Source organism: Typopeltis vanoorti, chromosome 8 (assembly GCF_054136105.1).
Source record: "Typopeltis vanoorti isolate ZY-2024b chromosome 8, IOZ_Tvanoo_1.0, whole genome shotgun sequence".
Classification (NCBI taxonomy): domain Eukaryota; kingdom Metazoa; phylum Arthropoda; class Arachnida; order Uropygi; family Thelyphonidae; genus Typopeltis; species Typopeltis vanoorti.
This window is the reverse complement of record NC_143556.1, coordinates 151230351-151247110: the sequence shown is the minus strand read 5'-3', so window position 1 is coordinate 151247110 and position 16760 is coordinate 151230351. Positions and strand designations below refer to the sequence as shown.

General features: G+C 38.4%; 1 protein-coding gene across 2 annotated transcripts in view; it reads right to left on the bottom strand.

Moving 5' to 3' along the window:
• The window catches only part of LOC150104432 (NFU1 iron-sulfur cluster scaffold homolog, mitochondrial-like), a 201014-nt gene extending 184916 nt beyond the window's left edge, over nucleotides 1-16098 (bottom strand). For both annotated transcript variants that reach the window (XM_090396368.1, XM_090396369.1), the window contains exon 1: nucleotides 15960-16098. In XM_090396368.1, the coding sequence (XP_090252494.1) occupies nucleotides 15960-16042 (83 nt within the window). In that variant the 5' untranslated portion in view covers nucleotides 16043-16098. The remainder of the gene's footprint in view (nucleotides 1-15959) is intronic.
• Between the last annotated feature and the right edge of the window lie 662 nt (nucleotides 16099-16760).

The following is a 16760-nucleotide window of genomic DNA, read 5'->3' as shown; positions in this document are numbered from 1 at the left end:
TTTGGCATTTATACCACCTCCAGTGGTGAATTTTGGAATTTTTTTTTTTCCCCTCAGATATCATTTCACCATGATGCACAATGCATTCCTGCAAAGTTTCACAGCATTTGGATCACTGGATGGTGCTCACAAGACCTTAATCAGGGATACTTTAATTTTGATGGCCCTATATATATTTTCATCACAGCTTTTCTCTCTCTCTCTCTCTCTCTCTCTCTCTCACATACACACACACACTATCTATCAATAATTGTCCAGACAGTTTAGCAATTTACAATTGATACCAGCTGGCAAACCCTAATATCGAGCATGTCCACCTTTAACTTTGATCACCTCCTGCACCCTTTGAGGGAGGCTTTCCACCATTGTGTGGAAGACATCAGGTGAAATTTATCTCCATTTCTCTATCAAAGCAGCACTAAGTTCAGCGACAGATTGAGGATGTGCTGCTCTGGACCTCAATCACCGCTCTAATTCGTAACACTGGTGTTCAATGGGGTTGAGGTCAGGACTATGCACAGGTCATGGCAGTCATTTAAAACCAAGCTCTTCATACCATTCCATAACAGCTGCAGCTTTGTGGCATGGGACATTGTCGTCTTGATAGTAACACAGATCCTTTGCACAAAAACTCCAGTGTAGGTAGCATCTGATTATCCAGAATATCAAGGTAATGAGTTGTCTTCATGGAACCACAGACAATGACCAGTGGTCCCACTCCAAACCAGCTGAATGCACCCCAACAATATTACACCTCCACCACCAAACTTTACTATGGGTATAACACATTGTGGGAACAAATGTTCACCAGGCTGCCTCCACACCCAGCCATCAGATCGGAAACAGGTGAATCTTGATTCATCGCTCCAGAGTACCATTTTCCACTGGTCAACTGACCAGTTCAAATGCTCTTTGCACCACCTTGCACCAGACAAGCCACCTTGTTCATTATTGTAATGTTCGGCTTGTGCGTGCTGCTGCTCTTCTGTGAAAATCCAGTAAACAGAGTTCTTTTCGTACAGTATTAATGTGCTCACCATGGTGTTACTTGTGCTCAGGAACTCATCACGGATGGTTGGTGCCAATTGTAGCCGATTTTTGCATGCCATCCATTTTAACACCCTACTGTCTCTTCAAGTCATTTTTGGCATACATCTTGGGTGTTTTCCTGCACTAGTAATGCTAGAACATTTCCATTTGCTAACATCACCCACCATTGACTTTGGATGCTCCAGTTGAGCAGCAATGGCATATATTATGAACATGCCATCCATTTGACAGCCCACGATGACACCTCTCTCAAAGTCACTAAGTTCATGTCGTGTTGCGATACCATCTGTATTCAACTGCTACGATGAAAAAATGCTTCCTACTATCTGCACACCAGTTTTTATGTTATTAACAAACCTGGAATGTTTGATAACTTCAAATAACAGGGATGTCTGGACAATTATTGGTAGAGTGAGTGAGAGTGTGTGTGTGCACGCACACATGCACATATTATTTATTTATATTATTTATACATACATATATTATTTTTATACAGGTGCCTCCATGGAGTCTGAAGACTCACTATGGAAGACTGAGCTTATCCACACAATCTATCATACCTCTCCTTAAACCCATTAACAGACAAAGCACTCACAACTGCTTCTGGCAACCCATTCCACTCATTCACAAATCTCCAAGCAAAAAAATCTAGTCCTCACACCCCCACTAACCACACTTTTATTCAACTTGCAGAGATGACTCCTTGTTCTGGTCCCTCCAGCCAAGTGCTGAAACATTTCCCCTGCATCTATTCTATAAAACCTTCTAAGAAACTTAAATGTTTCTATCATATCTCACACTCTTTTTCTTCTATTAACCAACTTCTGCAATCCACACACCTTCAATTCATCCTGATAGGGAACATTCCACAGGCCACTCACCATCTTAGTTACTTGCCTCTGAATCCTCTCCACCACTTCCTCATCCTCAAGAAACCCAGGGGACTAGACTTGAACACAGTAATCCAGATGTGGGTGTATCAAGGCCATATAAAGAAGAATGACAATTTCCTTATCTCTACTTGTTAATACGTTCTTCAATTGCCAAGAAGGAGGACATAAAAATATGTCCTCTAAACTTTAACTCTCTGTCTACAACTACTCCTAAATCTCTAGCTTCATCTATTCCCTGGAGTACAGTGCCACCAATATGATACATAGCTTGTAATCTATTTATCCCAAAATGCATAACTTTACATTTATCAACATTAAAAACTAAAAAATTAAAACTGACACCCATTAACTTTTTCCCATAGTGATAGCCTATTTAAATCATCCTGAGTTCTCCACATTGCCTTGATTAACTATTACTCTGTCTAATTTTTCATCATCAGCAAACTGAATATTTCTTTTCAGGTTATTGCCCATATCATTTATGTACAAATTAAACAGAATGGTCCTATCACTGAACCTTGTGACACACCACTAGTCACCTGTTTTCGCCACAATTCTGTCACAACATATACCACTTTTTGACATCTCTCCAGCAACCACACTCTAATCCACTCAACCAGTGTCATATCCCATCCCCATTTGTTCTAATTTGCATAACAGAGTTCCATGTTGTATTCTGTCAAATGCTTTTGCAAAATCATTGTGTAGCCATTTCCTTTATCAAACTCAGCTGTTACTCTATTATAAAATGTTAGTAAATTACTAAGGCATGATCAATCCTTCACAAAGCCATGATGACCCTCATACAGTATCATATTTTTATCTACCCATTCTTGAATTCTCTTTTCTACCAATTTTTCTAATTCTTTTACCACCACGACTAAGATACTGATTAGTCTTTAATTTGCTACTGTATTCTTAGAACTGCCTTATGTGAAAGATTTATTTCGCTCTCTTTCCACTCCCTTGGAACTTTACCAGAACCGAGACTTTAAAAAGCAAAGTTGAATTCATTAACAGTTCCCTTGAGTATTCTCACAAAATCCTAGCTGACATCCCATCTAATCTCAAAGCTGTATTTACATTGAAATTCTGCAGTATCCTAAGAACGTCCAATTCATCCACCTTTGTTTCCACATCAGTGTCTATCACATATGTTAAAGCAATAATCTTGTTGTTGTTGTTGAGTTCACTGAAGAGCTTCTAGATATGACTGTGTAACTGTAGAACTGCTTTAACAATCTGTTGAACTTTGATGGAGTAAAGCTTTTCTCTAGGGTTATTGTCAATTTTCTGTGGAGCAGCAATTGCTGGACAAGAATAGATATGGACAGGTGTTAATTCAACTCCTGGACAGTTCTTGCATGCTTCATAGCTCCTACTACTGTCTGGCTGAAATGTTCATGCCTTTAAAATGTTCCGTCTTTAGTCTGGTGATGATTGTGGTTATTTCTCTGTTTTCATTAATGTCACTAATTTCATTCTTCTTCTTAAGTGTTTGTTTTACCAATCTTATTTTGGTGACTGAGTTAGCATCAGTTAGTGATAGTGGATGTTATTTTTGAGATAAATGTCTTGCTCCTTTGATGTATAGTTTCAAGTCCTTTTCTTTTATTTTCTTCCTGTGAATCCTTTTTTGAACAAGGTTCTAGGAGATTTAAGTTTATCACTGTGTTTTTTGGTAGAATAGTGAAAAGGAATGGCCCTTTGCTTATTTCAATGGATGGTGTTCTAAGTCAATCTGTTTTCTAATTAGCAGTAACCTTACTAGCATGATATATCCTTGCAAAGTGGTCACTCAGTAACTCAACTATTTTATCTGTTTCTGTCTCCTTGTGGCCATTAAGGTTAATCTTCCATAGTCATCCTTGCTCTTACTTGCCACATAATGAAAGAACTCTTTGGGATTTCATCTGACCTGCTTAGTTAGATTCGTCTCAAAATCTAATTTTGCCTTCCTTGCCATGCTGGTCACCTTTCTTGCCTGAGCCTTGTACTGTTCATGAGTTTGAGGGTTACTTTTCTCTTTATCCTCCACAGCATTTTTTTCTTCTACAGTTCATGCTTCATATTGCTGCAATTTAATATTGCTTCCCAAACTTATGGATGCCAAGGCCCCCCTATGGAAAAATTTAAATATTTCACGGTCCCCACCATCGAAAAAAAAAGCTTAATATAGACGTAGATTATTATAATATTTATTGTATTTATATTCAATACAATTTATATTCAAGATTTTGGTTTGTAATCTTTTTTGTGTTTCTTATCAATACCTTTGAAACGAAACTTATATGAATAAGCATATATTTACTAATATTCATTAATCCCCGAAATACACGCAAGAAGCAAAATTTGTTAACCAACACTCTTTTAAGATTAAAAAAAAATCTACTATCTTAAAACATTTTAAATTTGTTTTCATTATTTCACGGCCCCCAAGGGGGCTGCGGCCCACAGTTTGGGAAGCACTGCTCTAGGTGACCCTTAACTATATCCCATGCACTACTTACCCTGCAGTGTTTAATGCCATGGAACATATTTAAGCTTCTTCCTAAGCATGTCATAATAACCTGTCTTGTAATTCCACAAATACCTCTTCTTGATAGAATATTCCTCGTGTTTCACAATCTCCCAAGTAAGACCGTATGGTCACTTTTACCAATTGGAGGCATTGTTGTCACTTTGGTTATGGATTGGGCCTGGTCATAGGATCAGAAGAGCTATCCATAACCAAAGTGATAACACTCTCCCAGCCCTAGTCCCCTCCATCACATGCTGCCTTAAGTAATTAGGCGAATAAATTCTATTTCCTTCCTGCTATGTGATCTTTCTTCCTTCAAGTCTATATTTCCATAGCAGAAGCCCCCATGTCTTCCAGACCATCTGTGGAATTCTCTGGCCTACAGCAACAACCAACTGTATATTTTATCTTACTGGCCTTAATCTCACACCAGATTGCTTCAAATGAACAGCCACCCTCCCACCTGTCTTCTAATCTTTTTCGTTGCAATTCATCTGCTATCATCAGCAGTACTCCCCTGCCCGCAATACAGCTTGGTGGATAGGAAGAGCTGAGATGATTGTGACAATAGAATGAATACACTAAATGGACAATGGAAAGCTTTTTCTGGAAGAGAAAAGGATAGTGGAAAAGCTGGAGAGGTTGGCCAGGTGGATAGTAATTCCAATCTCCAAAAAAACAGGCAATTAGTTTGAATTCCATTGCTGGAATCGATGTTCTGAATGTCTTTTCACACCAGTTAATAAAATTAACTGGTGTGAAACCAGCCTACTTAGTGGAGATCTGAAGTGGCTAGAAAAAACTTCAAGTTTGATCTCTAGAACAGAATTTATGGTTTATTAATCCACTGGTGTGAAACCAGCCTGCTTAGCAGAGATCTGAGGTGGCTAGAAAAAACTTCAAGTTTGGTCTGTAGAACAGAATTTATGGTTTATTAATCCATAATAGGTTTATTACTTTTTTGTGGATGGGATGCACGTTTAAATCTTTGCACAGAATGGGGGAGTGTTGAGTGCATTTAACAAGAGAAAGAAAGGTATGTAGATATCATGTTGGAGGCTTAATGGATTTTTTTAACAACACTCAAAAAGAATTAAAATAGACTTTAATACTTCCTATATTTCGTCCTAGTCACTAGGACATCTACGGGGATTACAAAAAAATTAATGTAACATATGCACAAATAACAAACAATACTAAGCCCAACCACGTGGGTGACACTAAAGTCCTATCTAGGTAGAGCGCCCTCTAAGGGCAGTCGTAGGTGGCCTGGAATGTAAGGTGGGAACTCTGGTGATGAGTGTTTCCCAAATCTTCGGAAGCTTAATGCACCCATATTTATTGAGATTTGGTTGGTTTTTGAGAGCTGCTGCTGCTGCTTCTAAGAAAAGTCTCTCTTTCTTGAATTTGCTGTGGTGGAGCATGGTGGTTTTCTTCCATGATACTCTGTGGGTGGTGTCCAAAACATGGTCAGCCAAGCCTGAATGGCCATAGTTGTGTTTGAAGATGTAAGACTTGTGTTCCTCTAGAGATGGATGCTGATCTGCCTGTCTGTCCAAAGTATGCCAGCTTACAGGAACAGGGTACTTTGTAAACTCCAGGCAGAGAGAGAGGAGGGAGCTGATCTTTCGTAGAACGGATAAGGGTAGCCAGTTTGCGGTGGGGCTTATATGCTGTGTGTAGATTGTATTGTTTTAGTATCTTGGCTATTTTTTCAGATGTGCCACGGATGTAGGGTATGGTGATGGCATTTTTAAAATCTTGTTGACGAGAAGGAAGGGGAATGGGGGAGGAGTTGATTATTTTTTTTGATACTGTGATCGCTGTAGCCATTGGAAAGGAAAGTGCTGTGTATGTGGTTAAGCTCATTAGTGAGGGCGGTTCCACTGGAACAAAGATTGTGGGCTCTCTTGGTAAGAGTTTTAATAATGCCATATTGTTGAGAGGGGTGGTGGTGGGAGAGTTTGTGAATGTATCTGCCTGTGTGTGTGTGGGTTTTCTGTTATACGGTGAAGGTAAGTGTATCATTAGGCAGGCGTGTGACTAAGGTGTCTAGGAAGGGCAAACAATTGTTCTTTTCCTTTTCCATAGTGAACTGGATTCTTGGATGTAGACTATTGAGATGACTGAGGAAGGAGTCTAACGCGTCTGGGCCATGAGGCCAAATAGAGAACACATCATCTACATATCTTAGCCAGATAGAAGGTTTGAGTGGGGCTGAGTCTATGGCTCGTTTTTCGAAATCTTCCATATAGAAATTGGCAAGGGGGGTGAGAGGGGGGAACCCATGGCAGTTCCCTCTATCTGCTTGTAGATTTTGTTGTTCCAAGAGAAATATCCAGAGTTAATGGCAAAGGAAAAGAGATCTAAGATGTCAGAGGGAAAAACCTTTTCTAAGAGAGATAAGGTGTCAATTAAGGGAATATTGGTAAACAAAGATGAGATATCAAAGCTTACCAATATGTCTGTCTTCTTCAAGGTTAAATTTTCTGTGAGGGCTTTAAAGTGGGTCGAGTTTTTTATATAGGAAGGGGACCTTCCGGTGAGGGGGATCAGAGAGTTGGCCAGCTGTTTAGATAGTCTATAGCAAGGTGCATTGGTAGCATCTACTATAGGCCTGAGTGGAGAATTGGGTTTGTGGATTTTTGGTAAACCGTATATTCGGGGGGGACGGGAACGGAAAGGTTTAAGTTTTTTCGTGACATCTGGGGGCCAGGAAGATACTTTTTTGAGTAAAATTTTAAGTTTCTTAACTTGTGTTTTTGTGGGGTCGTGTTCTAGCGGGATGTAGGTAGCGCGATCGCGGAGGATGATGTTCATTTTACGCTTATATTCACTGGTATTAAGAACGACAGTGGCATTACCCTTATCCGCTCTGGTGATGACGATACTTTTTTCTTTACGTAGTTTCAGGAGAGCCGTGCGTTGGGCATATGATAAATTACTTTTTGGCGGAGAAGAATGCGTGAGGATGTTGGCTACGTCAAGTCTGATGTTGTTAGCTATCTCCGACGGTAAGCGACCGATTCCACGTTCGATGTTCACCATTACGTCAAGCATGTGGAATCGGTCGCTTACCGTCGGAGATAGCTAACAACATCAGACTTGACGTAGCCAACATCCTCACGCATTCTTCTCCGCCAAAAAGTAATTTATCATATGCCCAACGCACGGCTCTCCTGAAACTACGTAAAGAAAAAAGTATCGTTATCACCAGAGCGGATAAGGGTAATGCCACTGTCGTTCTTAATACCAGTGAATATAAGCGTAAAATGAACATCATCCTCCGCGATCGCGCTACCTACATCCCGCTAGAACACGACCCCACAAAAACACAAGTTAAGAAACTTAAAATTTTACTCAAAAAAGTATCTTCCTGGCCCCCAGATGTCACGAAAAAACTTAAACCTTTCCGTTCCCGTCCCCCCCGAATATACGGTTTACCAAAAATCCACAAACCCAATTCCCCACTCAGGCCTATAGTAGATGCTACCAATGCACCTTGCTATAGACTATCTAAACAGCTGGCCAACTCTCTGATCCCCCTCACCGGAAGGTCCCCTTCCTATATAAAAAACTCGACCCACTTTAAAGCCCTCACAGAAAATTTAACCTTGAAGAAGACAGACATATTGGTAAGCTTTGATATCTCATCTTTGTTTACCAATATTCCCTTAATTGACACCTTATCTCTCTTAGAAAAGGTTTTTCCCTCTGACATCTTAGATCTCTTTTCCTTTGCCATTAACTCTGGATATTTCTCTTGGAACAATAAAATCTACAAGCAGATAGAGGGAACTGCCATGGGTTCCCCCCTCTCACCCCCCCTTGCCAATTTCTATATGGAAGATTTCGAAAAACGAGCCACAGACTCAGCCCCACTCAAACCTTCTATCTGGCTAAGATATGTAGATGATGTGTTCTCTATTTGGCCTCATGACCCAGACACGTTAGACTCCTTCCCTCAGTCATCTCAATAGTCTACATCCAAGAATCCAGTTCACTATGGAAAAGGAAAAGAACAATTGTTTGCCCTTCCTAGACACCTTAGTCACACGCCTGCCTAATGATACACTTACCTTCACCGTATACAGAAAACCCACACACACACAGGCAGATACATTCACAAACTCTCCCACCACCACCCCTCTCAACAATATGGCATTATTAAAACTCTTACCAAGAGAGCCCACAATCTTTGTTCCAGTGGAACCGCCCTCACTAATGAGCTTAACCACATACACAGCACTTTCCTTTCCAATGGCTACAGCGATCACAGTATCAAAAAAATAATCAACTCCTCCCCCATTCCCCTTCCTTCTCGTCAACAAGATTTTAAAAATGCCATCACCATACCCTACATCCGTGGCACATCTGAAAAAATAGCCAAGATACTAAAACAATACAATCTACACACAGCATATAAGCCCCACCGCAAACTGGCTACCCTTATCCGTTCCACGAAAGATCAGCTCCCTCCTCTCTCTCTGCCTGGAGTTTACAAAGTACCCTGTTCCTGTAAGCTGGCGTACTTTGGACAGACAGGCAGATCAGCATCCATCCGTCTAGAGGAACACAAGTCTTACATCTTCAAACACAACTATGGCCATTCAGGCTTGGCTGACCATGTTTTGGACACCACCCACAGAGTATCATGGAAGAAAACCACCATGCTCCACCACAGCAAATTCAAGAAAGAGAGACTTTTCTTAGAAGCAGCAGCAGCAGCTCTCAAAAACCAACCAAATCTCAATAAATATGGGTGCATTAAGCTTCCGAAGATTTGGGAAACACTCATCACCAGAGTTCCCACCTTACATTCCAGGCCACCTACGACTGCCCTTAGAGGGCGCTCTACCTAGATAGGACTTTAGTGTCACCCACGTGGTTGGGCTTAGTATTGTTTGTTATTTGTGCATATGTTACATTAATTTTTTTGTAATCCCCGTAGATGTCCTAGTGACTAGGACGAAATATAGGAAGTATTAAAGTCTATTTTAATTCTTTTTGAGTGTTGTTAAAAAATCCATTAAGCCTCCAACATGATGTCCTCACAGCACTTAAGCCTCTTCACAGGTATGTAGATAATAGATGAAGTTATTAAGGTGTGATGGAATAAGCTTTGTGATATTCAGAGTGCATCACTGATTTTGAGCAGTTTAACTGTGAACACGTGCACTAAACTTTCGCATAATCATACCTACAGACATTTAAGACTGATCAGGAGGAAACCTACTATAAAATATAAAAAATAACAACTGTTTTGTTTGTTCAGGGCATTATAAGAAATTTTGAATAGTATGGGTAATGATATCTGAGTGAATGTCTAGACACTATTTATGAGTACAGCATCATATTAAGTGTATAAATACAGCATATGACATACATAAAACAGTTATTGGAAATGAAAAATGAAATGAGCAATTTGTGGAGTGATGTTAGACGTCTAGTGGAAATTAATAAAAGTTTGTAAGAGAACAGCATGAAAGAAAAAAAAGAGTAAAAGAGGTAATGAATGATTTCAGGATAGCAATATATATATATATATATATATATATATATATATCGAGATTCCATAATTAGAGGACTATTTACTGAGAGAATCCATAAGATCTGCTATCCAGGTGAGAGAATGAGTAGGATAATTAAGGCTTTGGACATGAGGAAGAAACGAGCAAGAGAATTAGTCATGTGAAGATTTTTCCACTTGGTTATACAATAAATTAAAGATACCATGAAATTATATACTTGGTTTAATCCTTCATCCAAGTGTAAGCAAACAAAGTTTGTGCCTGAAGTATTTTAAGGACTGGGGCAACTCGTATCAAGAAGATCATTTGCCTTAGTATCCCACAATGCAAAGCATATCCTTACGGACATGTCTAATGCTATGCATTATGGGAAGGGTCACTATGCAGACTGGTTTCGATCTTTATTGAGGTCTCAGTGGGAGCCAGACCCAGAGGTGATACTAAAGTTGAAGTAATGCAGAGGTAGTCATATTTTCATATACAAGTAGCCAAAAGGTGTCATACCTTATTATTAAAATACTCTGGATTAGAGAAAGCCGTTGGACATTTTTCCACTTGGTTATACTATAAATTAAAGACATCAAGAATAGCATTATACATGTCCGTAAGGATATGTGTTGCATTATGGGATACTAAGGCAAGTGATGTGAAGTCATTAAGTCATTTGCTTCTTTATGAGTTTCCCTAGTCCTGAAAATACTTCAGGTGTAAACTTTGTTTGCTTACACTAGGATAAAGGATTAAACCAAGTATATAATTTCTTGGCATCTTTAATTTATAGAATTAGTCGTGATCGTATGGACGAATGATTTAAGTGGACATAAGAAGGATGTGAGGACAAATACCAGCAGACTACTGAAAAGAGTGAAAGATAACAGTGTAGTAGGAAAGGTTGTCATTGAGTCGCCGAGGTATGACAATGATGAGTTGTGACAGAGAGCTGAACTCATGAATGGTATGCTAGCAGAGCTGTGTGAGGAGAAGAGAGTGAAGTCTGTGGATGTATGGCATGTGTTTGAGGGAAGAATGAAATTATACAGGCATGATGGGTTGCATTTAAATGGCTTTGGAGTGAGTGTACTGGAGAAAGTACAGTGTGTGTGATGTGTGCAACAGATCAGAACAAAGAAACAAAGGGAAAAATCAGGAGAGTGGTACTGAAGAGACAGAAGTGCTTGGCAGTGGAAACAGTAGTAGTAGTAGTAGTATGAGATGAAGGGATAATGGGCATACAAGAAGAACAGGGAAATGGGGGTGGAGCTCAAGTGGATGTTGAAAGTGGCAGTGAATGTTTGTTTGAAGATGGAGTATATTGTGATGTGGGTGGGAAGGGTGACTGAGCAGATATATGTGGTAAGTGGTGATAAAGGTGATTGGGCAGGTGTGGTAGGGAAATCACAACCAACACCTGACTTGGATAGGACTATAGACCTAAAAATGAACTGCTGTGTTTGTTGATGAATGCCAGAAATAAGAGGGATGAAATGGTTTCAGTGATTGGGTTTATTTGCCCCAAAATCATTGGAATAAGTGAAACATGGTTGAATGAAAATGATATCGTAACGGGAATAGAAATGGAAGGATATAGTATTTTTCACGAAGGAGGAAAGGGGGAGTGCTGCTGATGATAGCAGGGGAATTAAGTCCACACACACAGAAGAATTAAGTAGACATGAAGGGAGGAAATAGTTGCAATGGTTAATGAGGCAGTGTGGTGTAACATGGAGGTTGAGAGGAAGACATATTTAGTTGGATTTTATTATAGGACTGGGAAGGGTGGTGATGAAGAAATGTATAAACAACTAACTTGGATTAGTGAACAAAGGAAGGGTAATTATTATGGATGATTTTAATTATGGCGATATAGATTCCAATGAAGAGACAGCATTTGGGAATAAGGAAAATGAATTTCTCGAGTTAGAGATAACTATCTCAGGCAGAAAGTAAAGGAGGGCACGTGAGGATCGACAATTCTAGATCTAATCATTTCATAAGAGGATGCGATTGTGAGAGAGTTTCACACTCTCTTCCAGTTGGTGAAAGTGATCGTGAAGTAATCACCTGTGTTGTGGCTAGTCATATTCATATTTTTGTGAGGAAAGGATATATGTGGAATCATAAGACTGGTGATTATGACAAGTTTAAGAGACAGCTTGGAGCTATATCATAGAACAAGGAGTTGAGCGGTAAGAAAATAAATGCTGCATGGGAACTGACAAAGAAATACATAACAGCATCAATGTATGAATGTATTCCGAAGACCAAAAGGTTGAATAAGGTAGGTGTAAAATGGATGAATGTGGAGCTTAGGCATAAAATCTGGAAAAAAGCAAGTACTTTGGAGGAAGGACAATATGAATAATAGTAATAATAAATCAGTCACATGACGAGTATAAAGAACAAGGCAGGAGAGTGACTCAGTAAGGAAAACAAAAGTAGAGCATGAGCAGAAATTTGCAAATCAGGCAAAGAAAAACCCTAGTTTTTTTTTTTTTTTTTTTTTTATAGATATGTAGCAAGTAGAAGGAGGAATGATCGTGAGTAGCTAGACCTAAGTCTACCTTAGGTCTAGCTACTCACTGATGAAGTCTCAAAAAAGGCTGAAACCGGTCTGGGTAGTGACCTCCCTCCATAATGTAATAACAGCATACATTTCCTAGGAAATGTGTTTTTACATTATGGAAAATACCTAAGAATAGCGATCTGAACTTCTCCACCTTTGCAATGAGTTGTACTACGTACTAGGATCACTTGCATTTGCTAACGCTAGTGTCGCCGATACTTTATAGTTTACTATATTCGGCAAGAAACTCTCTAATTCCAATCTTTGAGTTTCTTATTCGGTTTTAAAACTATGTGGGATTTAATATCCCCTTAATTTTAAGTAATGTTTACATTGCTGAAATGAAGCTTATTAGCTCTTTATATTTAAGTAAAGATGAGTTCCAATCCCATACATTTCTGGCATCTCAGAATACATTTTCAGAATTTTTAAGAAATACAACTTAGTGGCTACTTTTCTTCCTATCAACAAATTATCTGCACAGTTTCCATCTTCAAAAGATAAATGGTCTCCTGTAGTTTCCCTGGTGTCTACCAAGTTCCTTGTGACTGTCATCATTCTTACTCTGAACAAACTGGATGATCTATACAGAAGAGAATGTAAGGATACCAATCCTATATTAGCAACAGCAACGCTGAAAAATCTGGCTTGGCACAGCATGGAATAGATACAGAGCATAACACTGTCTGAAACATGCTTACTTCATCTATGTCTGTATAAATTCGAATGCTTGTTTAAAGAAAGCACCGAGAGAAATGATTTTACTTCATTATATGAACTGAAATCAGAACTAAGATATGGGAAAGTAATTTTAAATATGCATTAATTTTTTTAAATAGCTAATGAATAATTAATATTACAATATTTTCTCAGTTGTTTCTCATAAAACAACACAGCTTTCACTGTGTCGTTTTATGTATAACATCATATGACTCTTTTTCAAATCAATCCATTGTTTGCATCCTACTTTGTAATTAACTATTGTTGCCATTGATGTAATATTAAAGCTAAAATATATGGTCTTAAATAAATAGTATTATTTTTTCGTGTTAATTTGAAGAAGTCTCTCATGGCACAAGTACCTCTTAAATAAATGCTTAGGCGTTGTTGATTATAAAAGAGATAAACAAATAAATTAATTTGAACTTACTAATATTTCATTGATTTTCCAACCTGCATCATCAGAGCACAAATTATAACTGTGACAATCACTACACTAAATCAATAGAAACAGTTCACTTTGCAACAGACATAGAACCAATGTCCCAATAAGATACCCCCCCCACACACCTCCATCAGGCTGGTCAAATGTAAAGTTAATTTAGAGAAGTGGGTCTATGTGGTATTATAATAACAATCTTTGGCAAATTGCAACTCCACTTGTTGAGGCTGGGGGAATGCCCACAGCAGATCCTGATATTCAAAAATAGTCTTTCTGACCTATAGTAACTTCTGTGTAAAACCGATGTCCTCCTCTATTCCGATCTCATGAAGTAGTATCAGTATCCAGAACATGGTCTGCTAATCATAACTTAATATAAAAAAGACAATCGTAGATGTAATTATTATATTATTATTACGTGACACCTCCTGGGAGTCCAAAGACTCATCGAGGGAGGACACCCACTCTACATCTCTCTCTCTGTGTCTCAACTAACTGCAACTACACCAACGCCATCTACCGCCCACCACCACCACTAATATTTCCACAGACAATCACAAACATCCATGCCCACAGCGGGATTCGAACCTGCAGCCTTTTGGCTGGAAAGTGGATATGCTAACCGCTCGGCCAACCAGGCTGGAAATTTTTTTGTTCTTCAAAGCAGATGTTAATTGATCTACCAATCCATCTAAACTGCAGGCACAAGAAACTTTATGCACTCCAGGATGAACAAGAGGATGAAGTTGATCTTTAGGAGAGCAAAAGAAAATAGCTAGCTGCATGAGTGGTTTAAAAGTGGCATGGAGATCATGTTTGGGGAAAACTTAATCCTACTTTTCTGATGTGTCCTTAATAAATGGAATTGGAATAGTTTTGCTATGATCCTATGAGTTGATTGCGGGATGAATATGGTGTATGGATTATTTTATCTAATTTATAAAGACTGTAGCCAATGGCTAAAGTGGTATTATCAAGGTCCATGAGATGGTTCTGCTAAAGTTTTAAGGGTTGTGTCATTTGAACAATTTAACCTGGTTCGTAAATGAGAGAGAATTATGAGAATGATAGAAGAGGGGAGAAAAGAAACAGAAGAGCGGGAATGAGAGAGAGTTATGGGAATGATAGAAGAGGAGAGACTACAAACAGAAAAAGAGAGAGAATGACAGAGAGTTATGGGAATGATAGAAGAGGAGAGAATAGAAACAGTAGAAGACAGAGAATGAGAGAGAGAGTTATCGAAATATGATAGAAGAAGAGAGAATGGAAACAGTTGGAGAGAGAGAATCAGAAGAATGTGAGGGAGTGCTGGAACCAGGGATAGAGTGATGCCAGGACAGCAGGTAAGTAGGGGAACACATAGAGAAAGGGTTAGAAGAGAGAGAGAGAGAGAGAGAGGGATGCAGTATTTACGTACAGTTTAGGGCCTCACAATCTGCCGGGGCCGCAAATAAAAAAACAAAAAGACCAGCTGATGTAATTTGAAACAGTAAGGGGCCTCTGGGTTTTGTATAGCTTAGGGCCTCAGCAAGTCTAAATCTGGCCATGGTTATAATAATCAATAACACTGGAAATCACATTTTATATATATATTATATATTAAAAGGGGGACTGATCCCTTCATTATAGGCTTGTTATTAGACCTAGTAAGAAAACAGAGGAACATATATTTGGAATATACTGGGATTATTATTATTATTACACTGGTAATTCCATATGTGCCAAGCATTAACCAACATTGGCACACTATCTGTCAAACTTCTCTTTAAACTCATTCACTATTCACACTCTTGCTACATGCAGGGATGACCACCCAGTTCTCTACCACCAGATCTGTACTGAAAAATTTCCTATCAATCCTATAAAAAACGTTCAGTAATTTACATGTTCTCTATAATTTCTGTACCCCACAAAGAACATAAAGCCTGCCTGAATGAGCCTGCCAAAATCATATTACTGTTATTACTGAGATGCATCTAGTGGGTCAGACACGTGGAAGGTCTCCACTGACATGTCACATAGTAATAACGTTACAAAAAAATTAAAAAATCAACCGCTTTCATTCATAAACAAATATTACAATATGCCAACTACTGATATAATGTCTAATAGAAATTTATATGTGATAAATTTGATAATATATAATAAAAAGGCATGTAATTCATGAAACACTTCGGAGACAACTGATTTCCACGAACTCGTGTTAGTTTAACATAATTTAACAACAAAACGTACTCACATTCGGTTGTAACATTTCAATTGAAAAATACTTCTCGCCATTTTCACGCATTTAATAACAGATACTCTGAATGAGACACTCATCTTGTCGTCTGCTATCTATTCTCGATACCACTTACTACTGATGAAAGCGGGCTTCTATATAAATACTGTTGTGCTTCCACCGTTAATATAAAAAATAAAATTTACTCAGCTGGTATCCCCCCAATAGAATGGAAAAAAACAATTGTGATTCCTATCTTTACGAAAGGTAATAGAGATAACCCTAAAAACTATAGAGGTATCAGTATACTAAATTCCTGTTACAAAATATATAGCAGAATCTTAAATAACAAACTAATGAAACATTCCGAAAACTTTATTCTAGAGGTACAGAATGGATTTAGAAAAGGGCGATCATGTATAGACCCAGCCTTTTGCCTAAAATTAATAGTAGAGAAAAGAAGAGAATATAATTTGGAAACACATATTGCATTTATTGACTTTGAAAAAGCATTTGACAAAGTTAAAAGAAACATATTATTTAACATATTAAAAGAAAGACAAATACCAAATAATATCCTAAAAGCTATCACAAGTATATATGAAAATAATCAAATACAAATAAGATTAAATCACGAGCTATCATATACAAGAGAGATAAACCAAGGGGTTCGACAGGGATGTCCCCTCTCATCAACTCCTTTTAATATCTACTTAAATGAAATAATAATAAAATGGAGTAAAAATTTACACCAAGGAATTAAACTTTCACCTACAGTTAACTTAAACACTCTCCTCTTTGCAGACGACCAAATAATAA